The sequence below is a fragment of the Hirundo rustica genome, chromosome 9 (assembly GCF_015227805.2).
Source record: "Hirundo rustica isolate bHirRus1 chromosome 9, bHirRus1.pri.v3, whole genome shotgun sequence".
NCBI classification, from domain to species: Eukaryota; Metazoa; Chordata; class Aves; order Passeriformes; family Hirundinidae; genus Hirundo; species Hirundo rustica.
The window spans coordinates 2,585,505-2,610,575 of NC_053458.1; the positions used below are offsets into that span (position 1 = coordinate 2,585,505).

General features: G+C 45.7%; 1 protein-coding gene across 2 annotated transcripts in view; it reads right to left on the reverse strand.

Moving 5' to 3' along the window:
• PATJ (PATJ crumbs cell polarity complex component) overlaps window positions 1-25,071 on the reverse strand; it is a 141,320-nt gene that overhangs the window by 80,192 nt on the left and 36,057 nt on the right. For both annotated transcript variants that reach the window (XM_040072877.1, XM_040072880.2), the window contains 9 exons: window positions 12,001-12,210; window positions 11,031-11,150; window positions 7,789-8,163; window positions 6,541-6,661; window positions 5,837-5,984; window positions 4,755-4,826; window positions 3,688-3,865; window positions 2,725-2,835; window positions 1,909-1,986 (listed from right to left, as the gene is read on the reverse strand). In XM_040072877.1, coding sequence (XP_039928811.1) covers window positions 1,909-1,986; window positions 2,725-2,835; window positions 3,688-3,865; window positions 4,755-4,826; window positions 5,837-5,984; window positions 6,541-6,661; window positions 7,789-8,163; window positions 11,031-11,150; window positions 12,001-12,210 — 1,413 coding nt within the window. The remainder of the gene's footprint in view (window positions 1-1,908; window positions 1,987-2,724; window positions 2,836-3,687; window positions 3,866-4,754; window positions 4,827-5,836; window positions 5,985-6,540; window positions 6,662-7,788; window positions 8,164-11,030; window positions 11,151-12,000; window positions 12,211-25,071) is intronic.

Sequence of the window (25,071 nt, forward strand, 5' to 3'; positions counted from 1 at the left end):
TGCAAAATCCACATGATCCAGGAAGCAAGGGAGGGCGTGGGTTCTACTTTACTGAGCAGGTAAAGGTGGAAAATCCGCAGCCTCGCTCTCAGCTGCCTGTGACAAATGAGTCACTTTATTACTGCTGTAATTTAGTAATAACTTACAGTCTAAATGTTGACCCTTTGGCTTTTTAAGACCTTAAACGTTTGTTAGAAAGTCTGTGTGAAATTACACGAGGCACCCAGGCTTACCCAGCAGTTTTCTATGGCTCAGAGGGACAAATATCTCCTATCCCTCCCGTCCCACTGAAAAGCCAGATGAGAAAATTGTGCCTGGCTACTCCATTACACCACGTTTTTACATCAACACAGTCGAAAGCAGAGTTCACACAGCCAACCAGCAAAATACTGTCGACATCTGGTTCGTCCACTACTGTGTTAAGTGGTTTTATAGAAATTAAAGCGCTCATTTCGAAACAAACGGATCAATAGAGGAGGACAAACGCCAACAAATCAGATGAAAAACCTTCAGCGTTTGAAAAGACACAGGAAAAGGCAAGAGATTTTCCAGCTGGATGTGGCTGCTTTCAAACCAAACTCTTTTGTGACTCTCTGAAGACTGGACTAGAAATATCAGTGATTCCCCGTAGGGATGTGGAACTAATAATCCACTAATAGCAACTCTTTCCAACTCCGAGACGGACCCACACAAGTGCAGTACGACTGCTTTGTGAGCCCACGTTCAAAGCCAAAAAGGAGCTACCTATTTATGCACTGAAGCTCTTCTGTATTCCACCCACCAGTTTATAGCTCCAACAGATGAAAAAGGTCTGCAAAAGATGAGGCGCCCTCTTTAACCTCGGAACGCCGCAGAACGCGACGCACCGGAGTGCTGGAGATTAAAGGCAGCACGTTGCCAGAGGATGAGAGCTTCTGAGATTAGAAATACAGATAAAAAAACCACAAGAAAAGGGGGATTGTAAGTGCTTCATTGGAAGTATTATCCTCTGGTATGAAAGCATGTCTTCAACACCTTTTCTGATAACTGAGCCTCACTGCTCCTGTCCCCGACAGGATCTGAAAGGAGTCGCACAAAAACTTTTGGAGGTAAAAGGGTCTTCTCAAGTACCCAACAAACACCAGAGTGCTGAGTAGGATCAAATGGAAGCTTCGTCCTATTTGTAGTTAAACTGCACCAGGCAAAACATTGTCTGCATTAATTCTGCCTCTGCTCCTGCTGCTCTCACACCCTCAAAGTACCTGAACTACACTCCCCAGTCAGGGCAAATCCCACGGGAAAACACCAAGGCCACGAGAGTGACACAGCCGAAAAGGAAAAATTGAATTTCTCCCTTATTCCCTTATTAACACAAACTCCCTGTTTTCTACCAAACAGAGGTTTTTCTCTCCTTCAGCTGCTGTGAAGTTATTTGGAAGCCGGTGTGCAGTAACTGCCTCACGATCAGCTGAGCCGCCACAGATCCCTCGGTCCTTTCCCCGTTTCACACAGCTGTGGGAAGTGCAGGAGAAATCTGGGGATTTCATCACCCCACGACGTGATTTCACTGAATTTCAGGCAGCTTCACACGGAGGATGTTATTTGTGTACATGTTGCCATTTCTCTGTTTCTGCTGAACAAAGGGAATCAATTTTCCTCCCCACGGAGAGAACCAGGTACCTCAGAGAGATGACAGGGAGGAGCTGCGCTAAGTACAGGGTTTCAGCACCCAGCAGACAGCCACAGAATAAATGTCAGAATGTTTGGCAGGAATTTGGCAAAAAGAAGTCACAGAATCAAAGGTATTTCAACAAAACACTTCAGATTTAATTTCAGACCTCGGAGGAAGCTTATCACGGAGTTAGAACACATGCTATTGTACCATTTGATTTAGTAAAACCTGGGTACAGCTCTGAATGGAATAAATACCTTATCACTCTTCTTTTCTTTGTCTGCATCCTGATCCTTGCTGACTTTGACTCCCTTAGGCTGGGCAGGAGAAACCACCTGAAAACCAATGTACATTACCCACATCAGACAGAGCATCACAGCTGCAAAACAAACATCCAAAATCAGCTCCTGACAAGGGCAAAGCTCCCCAGCGCACTCTGCATTTTGCCCCACGTAGAAGGGCACTGCAGTGCAGCCTGTAAACTGCATTCTTTCACTGGATTTGCTGAACTGCATTCTTACACCAGAAGTCTGGAGTTTCTGTGTGTACTTCAGGCAGGTAGAATTGTGTGCCTGCTCTTACCAAGGCTTTAAAAAGTTTCTAGCCTTGGCCTCAAAGATGAGGAGATGCCTCAAATCTCTTGGAAATTAACTTGCTCCCAGGTAACTATTTCAGGTCCCTCTGGTGACACATTTCACAAGGAGCTGCTGGTGTGAATCTGACTCATTTTCATTACAGCTCTGCTCCTCTGGATAACAGACTTTATTTCTAGATTATGAAATATGGACAAATTAAAATGCATAAGGCCAGACTCTTACTACATAGGTGGGAGAGTTGAATTGACACCTAGTCAACAGATTTACGGCTACTCCACCTAAATCAGACAAATGAGGTTTCCAATCAGGCCAGAGAAGTGATCAATTGATCAATCAATAGGTCGGTAACTGACTGAAAGGATCCATCCTCGGACACAAAAACTGGCAGAACTGGCTGAAAGGAATTTAGCCAAGCTTAAAATAAGATGCACGTTATGCTTTTACTAAGTTTCGGAACAAAAACAGAAACAAACTTACTTTTGGTACATTAGCCAAGCCCTGGACTACGAACACCACAGGATTTCCTGCATTCTTGATGGCTTCTACTGCTTCCTCGTGGGTGGCATTCTGCAGGTCCACCCCAGAAACCTGACAAACAGTGTTTATTTTTATTAGGTACAGAGTCATTACAAGGCATCACACACACTTGCAGGAGATTACTGTATCTGAGGAAGGCATCAAAAGCAGTCAAGAGTAATTATTTGTAAAGTATGTTTCCATGATGGTTTAAAGAAAAGCGTATTAGGTGGCATTCATAACTAAAAGATGGCCATGTGTTGCCCGAAACAATTCTTCTAGATATAAAAAAAAACAAAACAAGGAATAAGCTTGTCAGAGGGTTCCATAATGTAAGATCTACCTCTTTCAGGTTTTACCTGTTTGCAAACTAAACCTGAACAGCACCATCAGCTCGGCACCCCAGATTTTGAGGTATTCATTTGGAGGAAAACGAGTTAAAAAAAAAAAATCAAGCAGAGGTGAGAGGTGGGAATGACATTTTCCCCCACAGCACCTGCCAGAATCAGGGATTTATCCCAAACAGTGGTTATCAGTTAACTACTCTAAATCCACACACACAAAATAACAGCCCATAATTCAGTATGAGCAGTCTGTGTCCTTGTATATATTAAATTTATGCCTACAGATATGCTATAACTCATTCCACATTAGTATGGGAGGAAAACACCCTCATTTTTCCTTTTCACCTCCCCTTCAGACACCAGCACACATCTTTTCTTAAATACAGAGGAGAATGTTAAAAGAGCTCCACAGTCAAACCTTAAAAAAAGAAACACCACCAGGGGCTTCCTTTGGTTTTCAAAACACTGTGTTGTCAATACCTCATGAAGTGGTGGCACTATTTTGTTCCCCTCTCCACCCAAAGCTGTTGGAGTCAATTTTTATTTCTCAGACTAGAAAGGAAGGTTTATCTCCATTTACCTCAAGTATTTTATCTCCAGTTTTTAAAGCCCTTGTTCTTCCTGCTGGGCTGTCTTCCAAAACTTGTTTGATAAAGATCCCTTTAAGTTCTTCTCCATTCTTCAGGCGCTTTATGACAGTTTGTCCACCAACAATGCTGATTCCAAGAGACACGTGAGGGTCTCTGAAGATCTCAACTCTGAAAAAAAAAAAAAAAAAAAGTGGTAGTTTCAAGAGCTTCAAACAGTTTTATTTTAAACTGCAAATGCAAAGCCTCAAATAAATGTAAGCTCCTGGTCTTTCAAGAAGATTTAATAGAGTGAAGAGATAAATGCTCTGTTGAGAGCGTTCTCGGAAGGCTGAGAAAGCTCTCAACAGAGCTGAGTTTTCACCCTGAGAGATCTCACCCCACAAAAAGAGCAAAACTCTGCTGCCAATCCCTGCCCACTGGGCAGAGGCTTTATTTCAGAGAAAGTCAGATCTTCAGGCGAACACTCATCCTCTGTCAGCTTGAGCAAAGTGTCTGGGAATGGGAAGCCCTGCAAGAGGCACGTTGGACAAATATCGAAGGATTTCATACAGCTTTCTGAATGCTGACTTCAGCGCACGTCCATCAGCTCAAGCAGGAACTTTCTGATCGTATTTTACTCGGGACCACAAAAACAACTCACCTGAAGGTGTTAACAATACAACAAGGGCGTGGCTAAAAGGTTGGCTTGGCAATCTGGAATCCTGCCACGGGGGTTTAGCAGGGAGCCCGTGGAAAAGGAGACAGCACAGCACTGTGTGCATTGTTCACACCTCACAGTTATTCAGTGAGCAAGAACTTGTAGGTCACCCACAGCCTAAACCAGCCAAGCTTCCCCAGGTCAGCTGTATAAATAGGAGGAAGAATTCTGCTGAACATCTGTTAAAAATTCCCTGTCTTCAGGAAAACCCAAGGTACACAGGTACCCTAAAGTTATTGGCAGAGGAGGAGAGGAAAAAAAACAACAAAAAGCACCAAACAAGAACTAAAGTGGCTCACAGGAAAAAAAAAAAAGGACATAAGGTAAATGGGAAGGAACGATGTAATCATATGAACATACGTCCGTGGTGGTCCCCAGTGGCTGAAGTTTGGAGTTTCTTCTCCTTCTCCTTCTTCTCTCTCAGGTAATTCACTAATTTGGGGCAAAAGGGAAGGGGAGGATTAAAAAATAAAAGAGGCATCACCCATGCCAGGCCACAATTCCTCACATATTTCATATCTGGCAGAGAGACAGCAACACCTTCTCACACTGCCCAGTTTAAAGCAAATGTACAGAGTCAACAGACCAGACAGGAATTTTTGTATTTAGGTTTAAATGTACTTAAGGAATGCTCCAGAAATAAACATGATGGGCAGACCAAATTTATAAGCTGCTCCGTGATACACAAATCTGCCCTGCATTTACTCACTCGAAATGACTATTTAAGCAATTAACATTTACTTTCTGATAAATATGCTGTGATGCTTGGAGAGGGATATAAACATGCCAAAACCAGTAAGCAGATCGTGATCCAAGTGGGAGAACAGATCCTGTGTGTTCCGTTAAACCCTACAGAATAATCCCCTCACTTCATTGTCGAGCTGCTTTCCCTCTGAGAGAAGGTTTCGGGTGGAAATCAGGGAAGTACTGAGGATTGGAATCAACAGGGCCCAAAAGCTCCACTACCCACTGACCCCAAACTGGTGGGGAAAGACTGGCACAAAGACAAGGCAAATATCCACAGCCCGTGCCAGCTCAAGGTTTCCCAGCACCACTGGCAGCACTGAAGTTTCCTGCAGAGGCCTGGGAGCTCTGGCTGAGCTGCTCTTCCCAAAAGGAAACACAGAGGGAAGGGAAAAGCAGGAGGAGAGCTCCTTAAGGAGCCACATCCCCCTCTCCTCCAGGCCACATCCACACTGCCCTCACTGTGGAGGGCTGGCAGAGCCACGAGCACATCTCTGTCCCAGCGCTCAGGGCAGGAAACACGGGAAGTTTTAAGGTGTTGAGGCAAATTCCATCTCCTGTAAAAGCCACAGGCCCGGCCCTCTAGGCCTATCGGAGCATTCCACGCAGCCTTTAATCATGACACAGCTGAGTAAAGCAAGAGGACGGGTAAGATCATTAAAGGAATGTCTTTCGAAACCTGAAATCTTCCTCCATACCTGCCTGATGCTGTTCTAGGCTGAGCTAAGGTGGTTACTCTCCCAGACTCCTGGTTCTTGGGAAAAACATAATTCTCCTCTTCTTTTCCGACTGCTTCTGAATCAGCAGCAAGCTCAGCTCCTTTGGAGTCACTCTGAAGCTTTGTCCCTGAAGAAAAAAAAAGGGGGAAGATGTGAATTTTGCTTCCTCTGTCCAGGCACCCACCAGTTATCCCACCCTTGGAATGAAACCCTTTATCCCACCAGGCTCCAAACGTGCTCGAGGCCAGGGTGGACAGGGCTTGGAGCTCCTTCCTCCCAGGCAGGTGGATAAACTCATTTCCCTGACGAATCTACCCAAATCCTGACCATCCCTCTGTGCCCTCCTGACAAGGAGAAACTCTGCTCCTGAGCACAGACCACAAACCCAAGACATGGGGCAATTATCTACCACAGAGAGCACCTGCAGATTTCTGCTTGTGCTGAAGTCGCCGCCAGAGCCTGTCACTTTATTTCGGTATTTATTTATCACTGGCCATATCTGGAGGGGAAAGCAAGATGATAAAGCTGAAACCCATTTAATGCCAGGCTGTCCTGAGCCTGCAGAACTCTTGATTTGAATATTTTCTCATTTGAAACTATTCGTGTTTTGGTAAAAAAAAAAAAAAAAAATATTAGATTTGTAAATACGAAATGACGAGATAAAGAGAAACCTCCTTACAAACCTAAATCCATCTCAGTTTTCACTCCTGACTGGGTAGTTTCGGTATCAAATATGTCTTTTTGGTAGCTGCTGTGTGCTGTGGCTCCAGAAAAGTGTGACCTTATAGCAGCATTCTCTTCACTCTTTACAGAGGAGAAAAGAAGTAATTAAAGTTAGAAAGCAATGGTATTAACTTACACAGGGGTATTTGACAGGAACATTAATTTTTCCAGCAAACACACACATTTTCTCAGCTACAGTCATATTTATTCAGGTAACTATGAAATACTAACCGCTCATTTAAATACTAACTGCTCATTTATGCACTGCATTAAGAAGAGGCATGAGAAATGTTATATGCAATTGAAATATAAAGCAACTGTATCTTTCTCCTCACCTCTAATTCAGACAAAAATTTCTTTACTCTTGCTCATTTGTTTTTTACGAGTAACAAACACATAAATTTAATATTGTGCACTCTGGTACAAAACTGTCAGCAGAAACTTTGTTTTATCTGTTTATACACACACTGCTTAAGGGGACAAGCCAAACAAATCCTGAAATTCTCTGTGGCTGTGATGTCAAATCCATTTCCACTCCATTTTTTTTCATATAAAAGCACCCACATCTCAGAAGCTGGTGCATGGGAGGCTGATAATATCACACTTTTTGTTTGGTAAGGGGATGAACAAAGAATCAGAAGGAAAAAATAATTCTCAGTACTTGAGAAGGATGCATAAATAATGAGTTTTGCAATTTACCTGAACCTGTCCCCTCCTACTCCTTTATCCACCACTATCCTTGCCACAATTCCTTCCACCATTTCATTTTTCACTCAGCTACACAATCTGGCTGAAGGAACTGATCTGGGTTTAAAAGAAATGAGGAAAAGAAAGGAGTTTCTTTCACTGAAACTTTCTTTCCCTGGACTATTAAACCCATGAAGTGACACTCTGCTGTTACTGATATGCCCCATTATCAGCACAGCTTCCAAAAAAAAATAAAAACCAAACCCACAAGTTTTTGGGCAAAAAGACAAATTCAGGATGCCTGTAAACACACTAACCGCGTGTTTCACTCCAGCAGGTAAATGTACAGACAATAAGTTACCTAAAAAACCTTCCATAATGTACAAAAGGATAGGCTGGCCTCTGCTAGAGGTACACAAGTAAATAAATGAGGTAAATTCTAATAATTAAAAGACATGGGAGAGTCCTGAGGGTTTAGTTTTGGAGTCTGCCCTGAGGGAGAGCAGCACAGCATTCCTTACCATTTGATCTTCACTGAATGGATACTCCAGGGACTCTCTGGGACTTAGGCTAACACTGGACCTTAAATCTTGTATTTCAGCAGTCTCCAGTCGCTCTGCCCATCGTTCTGTATCCAGGCTCCTGTCTGAAGTTGCCTCCTCTCCACCTGATGCATCATCACACTTCAGGAACTCTGAATCCTCTTCATACTCCTCATCCACCAACATTTCCCGTTCCTCCTCCATGTCCTCTGCTCCGGGCTTCAGAAATTCACACATCTCCCAGGACTCCTTCCCATACTCATCATCCTGCTGAGAAAGCTGGAATGACCTTCCCAAGCCCAAATGGGGCTCATCAACGAGTTCCTCTTTGAAAGGCACCTCATCTCTGAAACCCTGCAAAGATCGCCAAAGGAACAGAGATTTTTACACCGTGCTTCCTCCCCGCTCTTTTAAAGCTATGCCTTATTTTTTTGCCCACGTTAAAAGTGCATCCTTATTTTTGAAGTGCAAACCTTCTACCTTTTGCGTTTTCTAAAAGCAAATGGACTCTCTGACTTATGATCTTAATGCCAAAAGTGGACAGTGCAATTATTTTTTTTTTTTCAGTATCAAGAAATTTAAGTCGCGTAGCTTAGACACCGCTGCAGCCATTTGGAAAAACCAATCTGGACTGAAGTTAGGGAATGAAATTATTAATTAACACTAAAACAACCACAGGAAAATGTACATATAAATCTAGTTAAAGTATCCCCGTGCTTCAGACACGTCTGCTGTTGCTTTAGGAATGCATGAATACTTCTTAAAATGCTATCAGCTAAATAAACAGCCTAAGAGTTTGCTTATGCAACAGTGTCAGCAACTGAAAAAGCCCCAAAAAACCCTCAAATAAAAGCTATACTTGCTTGTCCCTAATTTGGATATTCCATCCAGCTTTTAACCTGAGGCAGAGGGGAAATGGATGACCCACATGCCTCCCCCCCCCAAAAAATAAAAATGTATATAAATAAATGACTGTTCATCACCTTCCTCTTTTAAGGAGAACAGCACTCACCTTTCTACCGAACTCAGAGCAACGAACCAAAAAAAAACAAACAACAAAACCCAGGGAAAAGGCATTAAAACCCACTCTGAAAGATCTCACTCAACAGTTCCTTTTCTGGCATTTGTCACGTGCTTCCCCGACTTCCAGCAACTCCTGCCTCTCCCAGACGGAACGGGGAGCTATTCACTGGCTCCCAGCGAGTCTGCACAGGCAGCTGGGATTTTATGCCCTGCACTTATCCCAGGGTTTCGCCACACACTGAGAGCTTTCCCCCTCTTCTCTTCAGGCCACCAAATCTCTGCGGCCCGAAGAACCCCCAAACCCAACTCAACACCCCGAGCCCCCCAGACTCCGAAAGCGATGGACAGATTCAGGGCTCCTTCCTCCAAATGTTTTTGTTTCTGCTTCCTGCCCCTTCCCAGAGTCCCCACGGCACTGCTCCGTTTCTGACCTTCGGTGTCAGGATCCTGTTTTGCTACATTTGTACAAATAGAGGAGGAAAGCCCCCAGACGCTGCCGAGATGTTGGGATAATTCAAGCGAGAGGCAGCAGAGAAAACAAGAGAGAGGCAGGAGCGTAAGGAAACAATGCAGCCAATAGCTGGCACGAGAGCAGAACACCAGCAACCCAGAAACCAGCCCACTTTATTAATTTCACTAGCATTAAATGCCCCTTTAATCCAATCGATCTGTGTACCTCGATCTCATAAAACACCCAGTCTGAAGAGATCCTAATTCTCTCCATTTTCACTCCACTCCCCTTCGCTCCTGCGGCGTCGCTCTCCCAGCGCTTCCCCAAGTCCAGGGCACATAAATCAGCTGTCTCTGCTCAGAACCACGCAGGGTTTGTGTCCCTGACCCAGCAGATTGCTCTGGATCCTCCCTGACTGCTGCACTGCAGCACCAGACGCCACCAAAAGCACAGGGGATGCTGCAAACACCCAAGTCCACTCCGGCAGCAGCAAACAAAATCCTCCAATTCCATCGTTTTGGGGTTGAAATTCTGGCCGCCAGTGCCTCAGAGTGGGAGCCAGCAGAACACCCCACTCCCGGCTACCTGTGTGAGCAGGTGAGGTAATAACTGGATGGGAATTGTGGCTGTTACCAAAGCTGTCGCACTTGAGGTAAAAGAAAATGCCAGTAAATTCCTCTGCGGGTGTTTTGTCCAAATTGATCGTTCCAGTTTCAGGACTTTAAGATAAGAGATTTGCTTTAAAAATACTTAATGACATTGGTTTTATTCAGGAGGTAGAAAACCAATCTGAGCTGGCAGGGGACAAATTCTCTGCAACCCTTCCCGTGTCCCCAGAAAACAACAAATGCCAGTTTACATTGTGGAAATCAGTAAATATCATTTATCATCATCCAGGCTAATTTCTTCACAGTATACCCACATCTACCCTATAATGCTTCTCCACTTGGTGCTTCTAATCTACCATTTCAGCATTAAAAATAGGTTTGCATCCAGAGACAGCTACACATGTACAGCTACACGAAAATCTGGATTTTTTTTTTTCCTGTTGCAGTTCTGAATGATCCTTTATGTGTTGTATTTTCTGGCATTAAAAAAAAAAAAAAAAAAAACCATTTGCCAGCATGATTTTTGCAAAGCGCTTGAGAACAGATGAAAGTTAAAAGATATCCACATCTCTCTAGCTCTGCACTGGTGAGAGCTGCAATATTATTGCCTATTACCCTGGTATCTGAGATTCTCTCTATCTTTAATGCCACATCCTCCCACAATAAACAGAATTATTTCTCAGACAGCAAGAGAGAGGAGAGTTGAGGCAGGAGTAAAGAAATCACTCCAGAGAACATTAGAAAGCTATGAAGAAGAAAGTATTTCAAGACTGCCTTATACTCTAAACTACTTTTTTTTTTCGTTTGCTTCATGGTAATTAAAAGCATTCTGCCTCCTTACTTTACTTTCTGTGCAAAGCTGAGCCCACCACTTCTGACTGTAATAACAACACAGCATTCCTACTTCATATCCAAGGTAACCCAAGGTATTTTAATGACATAATAAATTTGATAAGGCAGTCTGGGAGCTGCATTGGTAAGTGCTCCCAATGCACTTGGCACAGGCTGCTGTTAGAGGCTTTTTCAGAGGGAATCCAATACTTTCTGTCTTATCTGAGAAACATACTGTATTTTTTTACTTTAAAACATCATTTCCTGTCTGTATAAACTGGAGTTGAACCAAAAAAGTAACCAAATACCTGCGGTGCTTCAAGTATTACTGAGAAATTTGTGTTATCTATTGGTTCTGGAGACCCAGGGCTGCTTTTGATGCTGCTGGTCTCCACACTGTGCACGTTCTCCTCCTCTCTGCTTTCTCCCTAAAAAGGTAATCCAAATGATGAGTCAGGAAAATGACAACAACAACAAAAAATTCCCACATCTTTCAATAAATTAAAAGGGAGAAGGAGAATCAGCCATTGCAAAAGAATTATAAAAAAGCAGAGTCAAAAATAGAGAAGATGAAGTCAGCAGCTTTTATTCTTTGAAGAGACTGGCTCAGATGCACTAAAACCTAAAGAGATGTGTAGGAAGGAAAGACAAACACAAGGCTATGAACAATGAAATACCAATTTTCAGAAAAGGAAGAAATATATTTAGCAGCTTTCCTACACTCCTATTTCACAACTCCTCTACCGCTTTGAATTACAAGCCCTTTCTATTAACTGGGGCTTTAATTAAAATTTTGCCTGGGTGCCCTTGATGAACAATATTGCAGCATTCCCCAGTAAACTACTGTTCCAAAGCCCTGATTCCAGAAAAGGGAAATTCTGCTTGAATTTACAGTCTTGACTTCAAACAAGAGTGGGTTTCTTTGATGTCAGTGGAGCTCAAGCAAGCTCTCAGCAGAGTCTCAGAGAGAAATGGGCTCCAGCACAGGTTTAACTGGGTTGCTGAAGAGCTGGAACCACGTTATGCACAGTGCACGTGGGTCTGCCCAGCCACATCTCCCACTTCCATGTGGATGTTCCTGAAGGAGGAACTCGAGGGTGCTGGTTTTCCAGGCACACCTTTTGGACACTGAGCTGCCCATCTGCCAGAACTTTTGGCCCTCTCAAGGCACGGCAGCTCAGTTGTTTCCCAAACGCACACGTACCCACAAAACACAACAACCACGGGACGAAATAAGAGGGGGGAAAAAAAAAAAAAAAAGTTAAAATCAGTTCTTACCACCAAAGGCTTGCAGATTCCAAGGGAAACCGTGCCTGGGGGCACAGATGTCAGCACTTCCACTGCCTCTGCCAAGGTGGCACCGTCCAGGCGCTTCTCGTTGACGAACACCAAGCGGTCGCCCGGCAGAATCTGTCCCCCGCGCTCGGCCACCCCACCTGCCACCAGGGAGCTGATCACAATGGCTGTTCCTGCCGGATCCAGGGGATCCTGGGGGGGAGAAATAATAAAAAAAAAACACCCCTAAGTGAAGGCTTTGAGGGTTGGAGGGTGGAGGTTGGAGGGTGTAAAGAGCACTCGAGCTCGCTCATCCTCTATGCTGTGGGACTGAAGCCTGCTGAGACATTCAGGAAACTCTTGTCTGCTACCACTGCCAAGCGTGCAAGAAGGAGGATATTCCACCACTAGCCTAATCCATTAAGAAATGTTAAGATCTGAAAGGTGACCGATACCCTGCCTGCCCTCTCCTTACACACACACACACACACACAGACACAGCCAGGCCACCAAAATAACAACACTGGCAGCTTTCCACCAGCCTCCATCCAGCCCGGGACGTGCTAATGTCACAGAAAATAACCCCTCTGCACCTCACCCCGCGGCTGCAGAGTGGCAGAAATGAAAAAGAAATCGCTGCAACGTCAGAAATCCAATTCAAAATGCCGGGTTCGAATGAAACCCCCAAGTACCGAAGGGATATTGAAGGTTTTATGTGCGCTGCGCTGCTGCAGCGTTTCTGCCTCGTCAACTCCACGTGACAACTTAGAAGAGACATTTTCTCCACCTTAGCGGGGAACAGGAGACAGAAGAGTAACTCAGGTTATTACTGATGGCAAGGAACACTGTAGTGGTGGATACAGAGAGTGTCAAGCACAAAATATTATACAAAAGGTAAACTGATGCAAAGATATCCACTTCACTTGATGTTTTATCCAGTATTAGCCTTTGCTTTGTGTCCTGTACCTTTTCTATCAAGACTTTGCTCATTTAAAAAATTATTCTCCATCCAATTATAAATTATTATATACTGGCAGAAAGATTTAGAAAACAAATGTACGGGGTTTTTTGTGGTGGTTTTTTTTTTTTTTTTTTTAAATTTTTGTTTCCTCATTTGCTTTTTTTTTTTAGAGATTGCAATTAGCCTTTCTCCCCCTTGCTGAGGGCTCATAAAGTTCAGAAATGCTCCCTTCATGCACTGGGTCTCCAAATGCACAATCATGGACTATTTTTCCCTCAGGACTTGCATCTTATTCAGGGCATGGGAGGAATAAAAAAAAAAAAAAAAAAAAAAAAAAGGCAAAATTCAAATCACAAAGACCACCATGAATTCAGCACCTCAGTGTTAATTTGAAAACAGGAATGCTTTTTAAGCTCTTTATTTTTATATGACTGTACACTGCTTTCCAAGGGCACTTTTTTTTTTTTTTTTTTTTTTTTTTAAGGTATGTGCAAACATATGAGGCAATGCCTGTTAATATCTGTAAAAGGCTGAAATTAGAGAAGCGAAATTAAGAGTTCAGCAGGAAGAGCCACGCCGGAGCTGGACTCAAGTAAATAAAGATTAGCAGCAATTCTCTCCCGCTCTGCTGCTCCATCCTGCTCTTTTACAATTCCATCATTTTGCAATTTATCCGCAGTGCACACGAGATGCTTCCTCCTGAGTGTCAGGTCTCGGCAGCCAAGCCCAGCAGGCTCCCTGTGTTCGCCTCCTGTGCCAAGGCGCTGGCGCTGCCCGAGTGCCCGCGCCCAAACCTGCTGCACCTGGTGCTGAGGGAGGATTCCCTGGGCTTCCAACAGCATCCCCCTCAGGAGATCCTCAGGAAGGAACCAAAGTTCAGAAGAGGAATCCAAAGGGACGCCAAAAAGAGCTTTGCTTTAAGTGCTGAACGTAGAAAATTGAAGTTACTGCTGCCCTTTGTTCTTGCCAGCAAACCCCAACCGGCCCAACGACCCCGGCGCCAACGCGGACTTCTAAACTGGTTTTAATCTGGGGGGTTGCTCCACTGCAAATTAAAAATAACCTTCTGGACATCTCTGCAGACCCAGGATCCAGCCCGGACAGCCCCTTCCCAGCAAGCAAGGCGCTGTTCACACTAGGGAGGCTTTGCAGGAGAACTAAACCAGCAAGTTCTCCTATCGTGGGCTCATCTTGCTGTGGCCAGGGGGGTTTGTGCTGGCTCCCTGAATGGGTGAATGCTCTCTCAGCAAAACGACACCTTTGCTGACACAACAGCTTTTATAATATGACTTTTGCTGGCTTAGCTGTATTGATAAAAAAATGAACAAAACAAACCCAGCACTCGCCCCCACCCATGTGGATAAGCTGACAAAATTCTGTGAGTCAATGACCGGCGCAGTAATTACGGTGCTGGCTGAGGATGGGGGAGAACCAGGTTCAAATCCCTGCTCTGTCTGAATTAAATCAGTTCTTTTTTGGGTTCTGGATCAGAACCACTTCAGCAGGACATGGGAATATCACCATTAGCTGTTTTTATGCAGGGTCAATGGCCTAACTACCACATTTCTGATGAGAAACAGTCCTGTTTCAACTCACCACTGAAATAAAAACAAGTTTTGCTCAATAAATCATCATGTTTTGGTAAGAGATAATTCAGCTGAAAGAACTGTTCCAAAAGGAAGAGAGTTCCTGCAAAGAAACAGCTCTAGGCAGGGAAGTTCTGAGGACAATGTGGTTATTTTCCCTGCCTCACAACATACACGAGCACTGGAATTGCTTCATGAAGAGCAGCAGAAACCTTAAAAAAGGGGGCCCGCGTTGAAAACTGTTGTCCAGGCAAGTAGAAAACAATTCCACTGCTGATTTCAAGCAGAGGGAGCTATTGTACAGGGAGAGAAGAGCGGGATGAGCTGCACAGTGAGAGCTCAGCAGCAGCACCAGCAGTGCTCAGAACCTCAGGGCTCACCAGCGGCTGAATCACGATGTGATTGCCACGAGGAATGCAACAAAAACTGCCCAAGAAGGCACAGACCCACTGGATTTCAAGCTGTAATCCTTGTATCCACACTCTGTAATTTAATGTTCTATCAGAACAGCGGATTGCACTGTGCTTTCCTTATCAAAACCAAAGGAACGCCGGGATTTTTTTGAAACCTTGCCTCTAGGATGATTTACCCTTGACCCCAAGCACGCCCTCAAGAACCACCTGCTAAAACAAGACAGCAAACACCAGGTTCACCAAATTCACATTTTCTAAATGGTGAGGGCAACTGGGCCTGTTTGTGAGGGCTGTTGTCTTGTTTCTGAGAGAAAGCAGTGCTTGCAGCAGGATGAAAAACAGATCCTTTCCTTCTGCACTAAGTGCAAAAGGCATAGTTTGTACATAGTTAGTATAGTTAAAAGGCAAGTTCACTCGCACAGTGGGATTTTGGGGCTGCCTCCATGTTAACAGACCAGCCAGAACCATTCCAAGTTACTAAAGAACACTGCACACCTACCCCGAGGCTCCAGACTCATTTCACTTGGCTCAGAGTGATTTTTAGTCACCAGCAGGCAGCACCAGGTTTCAGCCCCTGCTTTAAAGTGAAGGCTCGTTTACTGGGGTGGGGTTTGCAACCCTCTCCCCCCAAAACCCAGAAACGATACAATTCCAATGTTCCAAGAAATTTTCCCGTGGCTTTGTCTCGGAGCACAAGGGGAGCGCAGCGGACAACGCCGAGCGAAGCGGCCGCGTTGAAACGAGCACGAATCATACAAACATCAAGGCTGGAAAAGACCTCCAAGATCGTCACCAACGGGCCTTGGCACATTTAAAGAGGGACTCTCACCTTTCCTGAAGGATTCCTTTACGCCAATGAATCATTTATGAACAACGAGGAGGAGAAGCGGGCCGCGAGGAGACAAACCCCCGTAACTCAAAAAAGCTCATTTTTGAGAGAAGAACGACATGTTTGCCACTTGTGTAAACGCTGAGAGCTGCCCCCTGCCATGCAGCAGCAGCAGCCCAGGACAGTGGCCTCCAGGTAACCCTTGGAGGAACTCGTGTGCTGTAGCTGCTGTCCTCCCCTTTGTGCCCGAGCCAGCCACGGATTCCATGAGCTTGTTTAAAAGAGCCACAATTTATTCGGACTTAGCACACCATATATTTAACTATGCTGAACCATAGGTTTGCCCTCCTCCCTGCTTCTCATCAAAACCCACAAACGTTTCCCGGAGTCCAGGTGTCAGATTTTCCCCCTTATTTGCAGAGCCTCATTTGTTCTGGATTCATTTAGCAGCGCAGAGTCAGGCAGGGGCCACTGCAGTTGCCGCCTCTGGGACCCCTGGGTTCGGGGCAGTATGAAATCTCTTAAAAACCTGAGCTCTGCTAAAATGTTAAGAGTCCTAGGGGTTTAAGAGAGCTCTATGTGCAACGCTGGAGCTGCAACTTTATCGTGGCTTCGATGGCCACGGGCACCAAACATCCACACGCAGAGGGGCTTCAGGAAGCAAACCAGCAGACAGAACCAGTGCAGCTGCTCATCCTGCTGGGAAATCAGAGTGAAAAACCAGGCTGGCTGCTCCCCTGTCCCTCCCAAAAGGTGAGGTGTGCAGCAGCCAAGAGAGGGCACTCCAGGCCAGCCCAGCTCCCATTCCCTGCTCTGACAACCCATCCCCATCCATGCAGCCGGCCCCAGCAGACCCTTTCTGGGCTGGGGATGAGGAGCACTGAAACTACAGCTCCACTGGATGGGAGCAGCTCCCACGTTTGCAAGGGTTTTGTTTGTGTTTTGCCTTTTTTTTTTTTTTTTTTTTTTTTAAAGGCTGCTATGAAAATGTAAGACAAAGCTGCGGGTGACTGACATTCCCTGTGCAAAGTCACTCTCACTTAGTTACAGGCTGTATTAGTTTTGGCATCGCTCGAGATCTAAATCCAGCTAGCCTGACTTCCTAGAATATTTCAGCTTTCTTCAAGCAACAAACTGCCTGCTGCCACAAAAACACACGTCCAAAATAGCATGGCGAAGGATCCCAAAAGAAACAGTTTGAAACTTTTCCCCCCCCACCCCCCGTGCCATTTTTTGATTTATCTGAACATTTTTACAAGTGCCAATTTGTATACTGCAGGTTTCTGTGAGGGAGCCAAAACAAACGCCTTGGAGCTCAAGAGGTCAGAGCAGCCCAGCTTCATTACATTTTGCATGGGACCACTTCCAGGTCTAACACACATATCCATATTTAAAACTCTTCAGTGAATAAGATACCAGGCTGGAAGACTCTTGGACACGACACTTTCGACGCTGAACGAGGAAAAGACACCTGTCAACAACGGGAAGAACCAGAGGCAGTTTATGTCTGCCTCGCTGTTATGTAGAACAAAGGTAGGAGTGCACACGAGCAATGTACCTGCGTGCTCAGCGTCGTGAAATTGCTCAAAATCCTCATCCATTCTCTCATTCTGTGAAGTGCCTGTGGCTCCCCTTGCAGAGCCACCCTCCACAGTGACCCCAACAACGCCAATGGGATGCAAGAGTCAAGGCTGACGAGCGCCCTTTTCTGTGCCTTTTCAACACACAAAGTGCCTCCCAGCAGACAGGGAAGAGAGGGAGAGCCAGCTGTGAGTGAGGTCTGATTCCCTCCTTAAGGTGGCCTCACTTTAGGGCAGAGACTCCAGGTCCAACTTCTGTTCACTCACTCCAACATGTTTACAGCAGTCGGCCGTAGGAACTGCCAAAGGCACTCTAAGGCCTGGAAAAACATCCCTGAGGAAGTGCTCGACTGGTTTTCGTTAGATCCACTGCATCTGAGTGAAATTCGAAGCATTTCAGACCTGTTTCTGCCTCTTCCACTCGGATTGCAGGCAGCAGGACGGCTCAGGAAGGAGATTACACAACGCACAGCCTCTGGCTGTACCAGAGAAATAAACTGCGGGCTGATGTGCTGAAGCAACACAAACTTAAATACAGAGAGGTGCTCAAGGAGGAACGCTGAACTTTGCTGTGATGTAAGGCAACGCACTGGAAATAAAACATTACTATTTATTGATCCGCAGTGGGGGAATAAAGCAATGAATTTCAGAAGCTCTGGTGTGCAGCCGGCATTAATCAAAACTCCTGTTGTGGGAAACGTCAGCAAAGAAACAGGAATTCACGGGGAAGGAGGAGGGGGGAAAAGAAAAAAAACCCAAACAAAACAGAGACAAACCACACAGAGCCCCACCCAAAGGAGGAGAGGGAACAGCAAAATAAAGAGGAGGAGGTGGCACAATGGGTTTCCCACACCAGGCTTTCATCATCTGGGATGTGAAATCCTATCAGCCTTCCCCAGCAAGAACCAACACGGTGACTCAGAGCCGCGTGTGCCTGGCGGGGCTGGAGAGCACAGCACCGTCCCCACCCCGCTGCTGTGGACCAGGGACCCCAGGGAGAAGACCTCACACGCTACTGCTCTCCCCAGACAGAAAAGATCCAAGACAGGCAGCGGCTCTGGGCGTTCTCGGTGTCACCGTGCAGTGGACTCAGGTGCCTTGCCGCTATCTTTTAATTTATCAAACTTCTCGACCCATCGAAGGTTTTATCCGCCTTTCGTATTTGCTCTCGGCAGAGCTAAAGTCTCAGGGATTACATTCATTAGGCTCTCTTAATATCTTAGACTTTCAGACTTTCCAGCTCCAGAAAAAACACGCTGAGTGCTGACTACAGGGAAAAGCCACCGAGATAAGGGGGAAAAGAAAAATAAAAAAAATCCCCGAACTCATAAGGAAGTGGAGGAAAGCCACTGTGTGATGAGATAAAGAAGGGATAGAGATGTGTGGGAAAGAAGAAAAAAATACCAGCAAGCCAAGGGAAAAAGTATAAATGGTATCACCTACACAGCCTGTGCTCACTGGGCCTTAACACAGGCTGTGGGTTTGAGCAGCTTTCAGATTCAAAGAATTCCTGAACTCAAAATCCAAGCAGCCAGCCCAGCAGCACTAGCACCAGTGGGGTGAGCTGGCCTCGGCAGTGGTGAAAGTCTGTGGAGGTGCAGGATGTGTTTTTACACAAACTAGAGTTCTCCCTGCATGAAAACCTTCGCTCACAAGCAGCAAACGCATGAATTATGGAAGACTTGCTGCAGAAAAAGCTGCAAAATGAAAGTGGGGACAGAGGACAGGCTGGGTTTTATGCAACAAGGATCTGCAAACAGTGATTCACAAAATCCCAGACTGGGATGGGTTGAAAAGGAACTTAAAGCTCATCTCACCTCACCCCCTGCCATGGGCAGCGACACCTTCCACTACCCCAGGGTGCTCAGAACTCCATCCAGCCTAGCCTTGAACACTTCCAGGGATGAGGAAAAGGGCGGATGAGGGAGCAGACAGAAGGGTTGGCAGAAAGGTTGCAGAGAATTTTAAGGCTACAGTGAATCACATGGAGAACAGACAGAAAACTGCAGGTGCAACAGGACTCCCTGGATTTGGGGAGCAGCATCTTCCAGCAGGGTGAGGTCCTAAGAAAACAGAACACCTCATGAGTTTTCAGGATGCTTCGTGCTCATCCGTCAGCACCAACATACACCTCAAGTCTCATCATTTCAGAGCAAATTTGGAGCTGTCTGGGCCGAGCTCTTCCACACCCACTGCTCCATCATCTCCACATGCCCACTGCCAGGCCCAGCACAGCCTCCTCCAGCCTCCTCCACATTATCTGAGCCTGGCTGAGATTTACCAAGTGGTTAACAGAAAATCCAGCTACAGTTTTGTCCCTTTAAATTCTCGCCTTCTCTCGCAGGCAGAAGACATCTGTGGAATAATAATGAATTTCTTTGGTTTGGGGTTTTTTTGTTTTTATTAAAAGCTATTCTTTCTAGCAGGAAATGAAAAAGAACAACCAGATTGGAGAATTTGGGGGGAAGAAGGGAAAACATTTCTAAAGGTTAATAGTAATAATACTGCTCAGCATTGATTTCATGGATATGCGAGAAAGCAAAGAAAAACAGATGTTCTCAGTAATGCTCCAGCCTCTCTGCAAACTCAGGTATTGTCCAGAGCTGCTGCAGCTCACAGGGACAGGAGGGATGCTCCTACAGTTTGCTCCACAAGCCAGCAAAACGAGGGATAAGGAAAATCACTGCTTTTTACTGAATGCAGGACAATCTGCACGGCTGCACCAAAATCTGCTGCCCTGGGTTTGGCTGGGATAAGAAGACTTTTATAACTGAATAAAGCAAAAGACAACAGCAATGCTCACAGTGATAAATATAATAAAAAGGACACGACAAAGAGAGAGAAGAGGAATAAAACCTGACAAAAACAAGCGAGGCACAATTCTGATGCTCAGCCCTCTCCTGAGCAGCGATTCACCCCTCCTGGCCAAGTCCCCCCATTTATATACTGAGCACGATATCCTAGAGCATGGAGGATCCCTCTGGCTAGTTCAGAGCACCTCTCCTGGCTTCTGCTGCTCCTCCTCACTGGCAGAGCATGGGAAACTGAGAAGTCCTTGACTCAGAGTGATCGCTACTTAGCAACAACTAAAACATCACCCTGTTATCAACATTGTTCTCATGCTAAATCCCAAACACAGCACTGCACCAGCTACTAGGAGGGAAATTAACCCTGTCCCAGCCAAACCCACAACACCTGTCAGTGCATGAGGGAAAGGCTGTGGATGTGTCCACCTGGAATTCTGGCAAGCCTTTGACGCTGTTTCCCACAGCATTCTCCTGGAAAAACTGGCTGTGCACGGCTTGGGTGGCCAAGGAGGCCGGTGGTACCTGGCTTCTGTCATCTCTGGTGTGGCAGCAGGACCAGGGCAGTGCCTGTCCCCGGTGCTGGGCACTGCTGAGGTCCCTGGGGTTCTGAGGTCACCATGAGAAGGACATTGAGGGTCTGGAGCGTGTCCAGAGAAGGGAGTGGAGCTGGAGAAGGGTCTGGAGCAGCTGAGGGAGTTGGGAAAGGGGCTGAGCCTGGAGAAGAGGAGGCTCAGGAGGGACCCTGTGGCTCTGCACAACTTCTGACAGGAGGGGACAGCTGAGGGGGGTCAGGATCTGCTCCCAGGGAACAGGGACAGGAGGAGAGGGAATGGCCAAATTGCTCCAGGGAAGGTACAGGTTGGATATAAAGAAAAATTTCTTCATGGAAAGGGTTGTCCAGCCCTGGCAGAGCTGCCGTGGGCAGTGGTGGAGTCCCCATCCCTGGAGGGATTTAAAATCCCTGTGGATGTGGCACTTGGGGACATGGGGCAGTGGTGGCCTTGGCAGCACTGAGTGAACAGTTGGACTGAAAAGCCTCAGAGCTTTATTTCCCAACCTGAATAATTCTAGAGATTCCTCCCTAACTTCTCATTTAGAGTCCGACTGATGGCCCCCTCCAGCCCAGTGTCAGGGAATACCCAACCCCTAATGTGATTTCCTGCCTCCAGATTCTCCAGATCTCTTCCTCACCAAGCTGTTCCTGTGGGTTTGTCTGTATCCCCTGTGAGATACACAGAAATCTCTTTCATTTGTTATTAAAGTGGTCTCTGCTCTCCCAAAGCATCCCTACTGCAGCACTGAGGTTTTTGGAATCCGCTAATCGTGAACACCTCAGGAACTTCTCCAGGAATGTGCTCAACTGCATTCACCGGCTCTTAGGTCCTGAAAAGTAGTTTTTAAGCTGAACTCCAAGAGAATTTTTCAAAAAGCTACACTGAATTCAATTCATGACACACTATTAAGAATTATTTTACACATGAAGCAGCTTAATATGATTTAGAGGATGTAGAACTTTCCCATAGGGGGAGAGAAGCAAATCCTCCGTGAGATGAGTACCAACACAGCTGGTACTGAGGCTTACAGAACTTTGATGTTAATGAATGTGGATGGGTTGTAGAGATGGGAGAAAAGCTGCCTTTATCAGTTTTCCCAGTACCAAGCTGATAGCCATTGTAAAACTGCTTTTTAATACAGCTGTGCAGCTTTTGCCAGTAAGCCACAGGTTTCCATCACATGATCAGGTGAAAATGTGCCTAACAAAGACGTGAATATGCTCCTTTGTTCATAACAAACTTATCACAAGAACAGACAAAGCTCAAATTATCACAAGAGGGCAAACGTTTAGCCAGCAACTTGTCAAAGCATTCCAGCCTGCATCTCACTGCTGAACAGACCAAGAAAGTAAAAGGAAAAAAATATATATATATAATCGACTTGAATACCATCTTCTACAAATAAGAAGTCAGTTTGCTTTTTTTTTTGGTAACTCTACATCTGGAGCCTGTTTGGGGCATAAAGAAAAGGGGAAAGATATTTGGAGACACTTAAATTGCTTCACTTCCTGCCGTGAATGACTATGCAGTGATTTTGTTAGAAAAGGGAAAACAATTGTTTCCCATGCTCCCTGGGAGAAGGACAAAACATAACCTGCTGAATGTGCAGCAAAAGAAACTTCAGCTCAGCAGCACGAAAAACTGCTACTAATAATAAAGGGAAGCCAGGAACAAGGCAGCTGTGGGGTCCCTGTTGCTAGACCACAGGAAAATCCCCGGAGCACTGACCCAGGCAGCCCAAGGCAGGCACAATTCACGCTGCTGCTCCAGCTCAAGGGTAAACTTGAGCGCTGAAATGCCTCCTTCTGCTTCCCTGGATCACTTGGAGCAGGTGAGTCCGTGAGTTCCTACAGCCAGACAGCTCTCCAGGGCAGCTGGACTGTGGCAAAGCAAGCAGGCTCTGGGGACTTATCTCTCAGCACAGACAGGGAGAAACAGCATCTCACAGTCCTTCCTGGGAGTTATGTAAAATGTCAAACCTCCCCGTTCCACCCCTCGCCCTCTCCAGTTTCATGCACTCTGAAGCAGCTGCTTTAAAAAGACTCTGACTTCAAAGCACAGTAAATTAAGCTCCACGTAAAGTCCATTCAGCTTTTGCTTAATTTGATAAAAGCTCATCAGACCATTCCAGTTACCTTCTGGTCAATACTGCCTCAAGAAATCTGCAATTCAGCTACCTGTGGTTTTTCCAATATTTCTGTAGAATGTTACTGACAGAATCTGCTGGCCTGCAATGCATCAGGTCTTTGGTAAACACTGCTTCAGGGCTCAAAGAACCTTCCATCCCACTGGGATCTCTTCTTTTTCCCTGTAAGTCCTACAGGATTCTCCTTTCCTCTTGCCCTGGGATCACAGTCCTTTTTAGACAGCGTTGCTTCTCTATTTCAACCTGAAATCTTTCCATTTCTTTCTAAGAAAAAAGGGACTGGTCTCGAAAACAATGGCTTAGCTCTCGACTCGCTGGCCAGGAGGTTGGATGGGGCTTGGAGCAGCTAGGGGAAGGCGCAGGGTTTGGAACTGGATGAGAGCTAAGATCCCTCCCAACCCACCCCACTCTGGGACTCCATGATTAGTTCCAGGCTGGACAGATTTACTGTGAAGCTGGATGTTTCCAGGTGTGCTGACAAAGGACACGAAGCACACTGACTGCAGCCCCTCGCATCCCGGCTGATCCCGAAACACGCCAGCAGCAGCGTCACCGTCAGCACCACAGAAAGGCTGGTGAGGAGGTGGGAGGGAGAGCGGCCTCTCCAAGTGAAACCAGGAGGAAATGAAGGGAGGCAGAGCGTGTTACTTCACCGAGGAGCTGGCCAGAAGGCTGAGCAGCACGGCTCTGGAGATCTCTGCGGCCTTCCCAGCAAAGCACCACCAAGAAGAAAGCAGTGCCTGGCCTAGGAGCTTTGACCAGGTCCCAGCACAGTGATGACAGTGGAAAAAAAACAACCACAGAAGATTTCATTTGAGGACGACTGCAGCGTTTCTTATTTAAATAAAAGAAAAGGAAAAAAAATCCAGTGAAATCCATCATTTCTGGGATCCACAGGATCAGCTTCCCAACTCTTGCCAAGTACTGACCTTGCTGCCAGCAGAGCAGTGGTCTCAAAAACTTTAGGTTTCCTACAACATCATTACAAATTACAACATTCAAAGGGGAAAAAAAAAGTGTTTTTTTTAATACACATAGAGACCACAGGAAGACGAAGAATATCCTGTATAAATACTGTTCTGTCATAGCAACAGGGGTAACTCTACCCCAAAGTTTTAAGAACCTTATTAAAAATAAAAGGAAGGTGGCTCTGTTTTAAGCTTTTAAATCCCTAAAGACAATCAAAAGAAAACACAGGACAAAGTAGAAATACTATTGATTATGCATAATTGGTATAATTAATTTGTAATTAGTTCATTAAAATATATAGGCATTGGAATTATGCTTGTACATTTCTGGGAATATCCTGCAAGTCACTTGGGATGTGCTTATCATTTATTTGATAGATGAAACATTATTAGAAAGACAGCCCATTAAAAATTAATATGCCAGAGTAATAATTTTCTTGATCTCAGCATTCAGTTCTCCACGTACTCAAGACTCCTGCCTCACAAGGAGTTTTTATTAATTCTGTTTTCCAGAGCATGACTTGGGAAGCGCAGCGTTCAGGACAACTGAGGCACAGCACCCTTTACGCTGAGCATGCAGCCAGTTTTGAGAAACAAAATGGCAAATATTATAAATTACATACACCATAGGAGTGATCAGCAGAACGTCTAATTCTACAACCAAAATGAAGGTGGGAAGGTAAAGAAGCTTTGTGCTTGAAAACAAGCGGGAAGAAACTTCCAGAGCGCTGGGAGCAGCCTGGTCTGTAACTGCTGGGCATTCTGGTGCTTCTGCAGCGTGGCTGGCACCTCTCACTGTCAGAAACGTGTCAGCAGGACTGCAGGGCTCCTGAAACACTGCAGGGAACAGCCCCTGTCCCACCCTAGGGCTGGGATCCACTGGGATCCACCACTCCAAAGGTGTTGGTCCACCTCTGAGTGGGGGAAGGCGAGGTGGGACAACGGAGCATCGCCGCCTTTTAACCCTGACACCGCTTCCCTGCTCCCACCAAGCTTCCTGAAGTCCTTCCAGCATTTCTGAAGAGTAATTTCAGCCAACAGCTGCAGGAATAATTGGATCTTAAAAGCCCAGGATAGTCACGTCACCTCCTCCAAGCTGGGTATGCAACACCAAACTTTCCTTAAATTTCTGCAATGGACAGAGCCAGTCCTCGTGTGTTAATTACCACCAGGCTTCCTGCTCACAATCTCCCCTTCAAAAGCATTTTCCTCCCCATTGTGGGAGCCCAG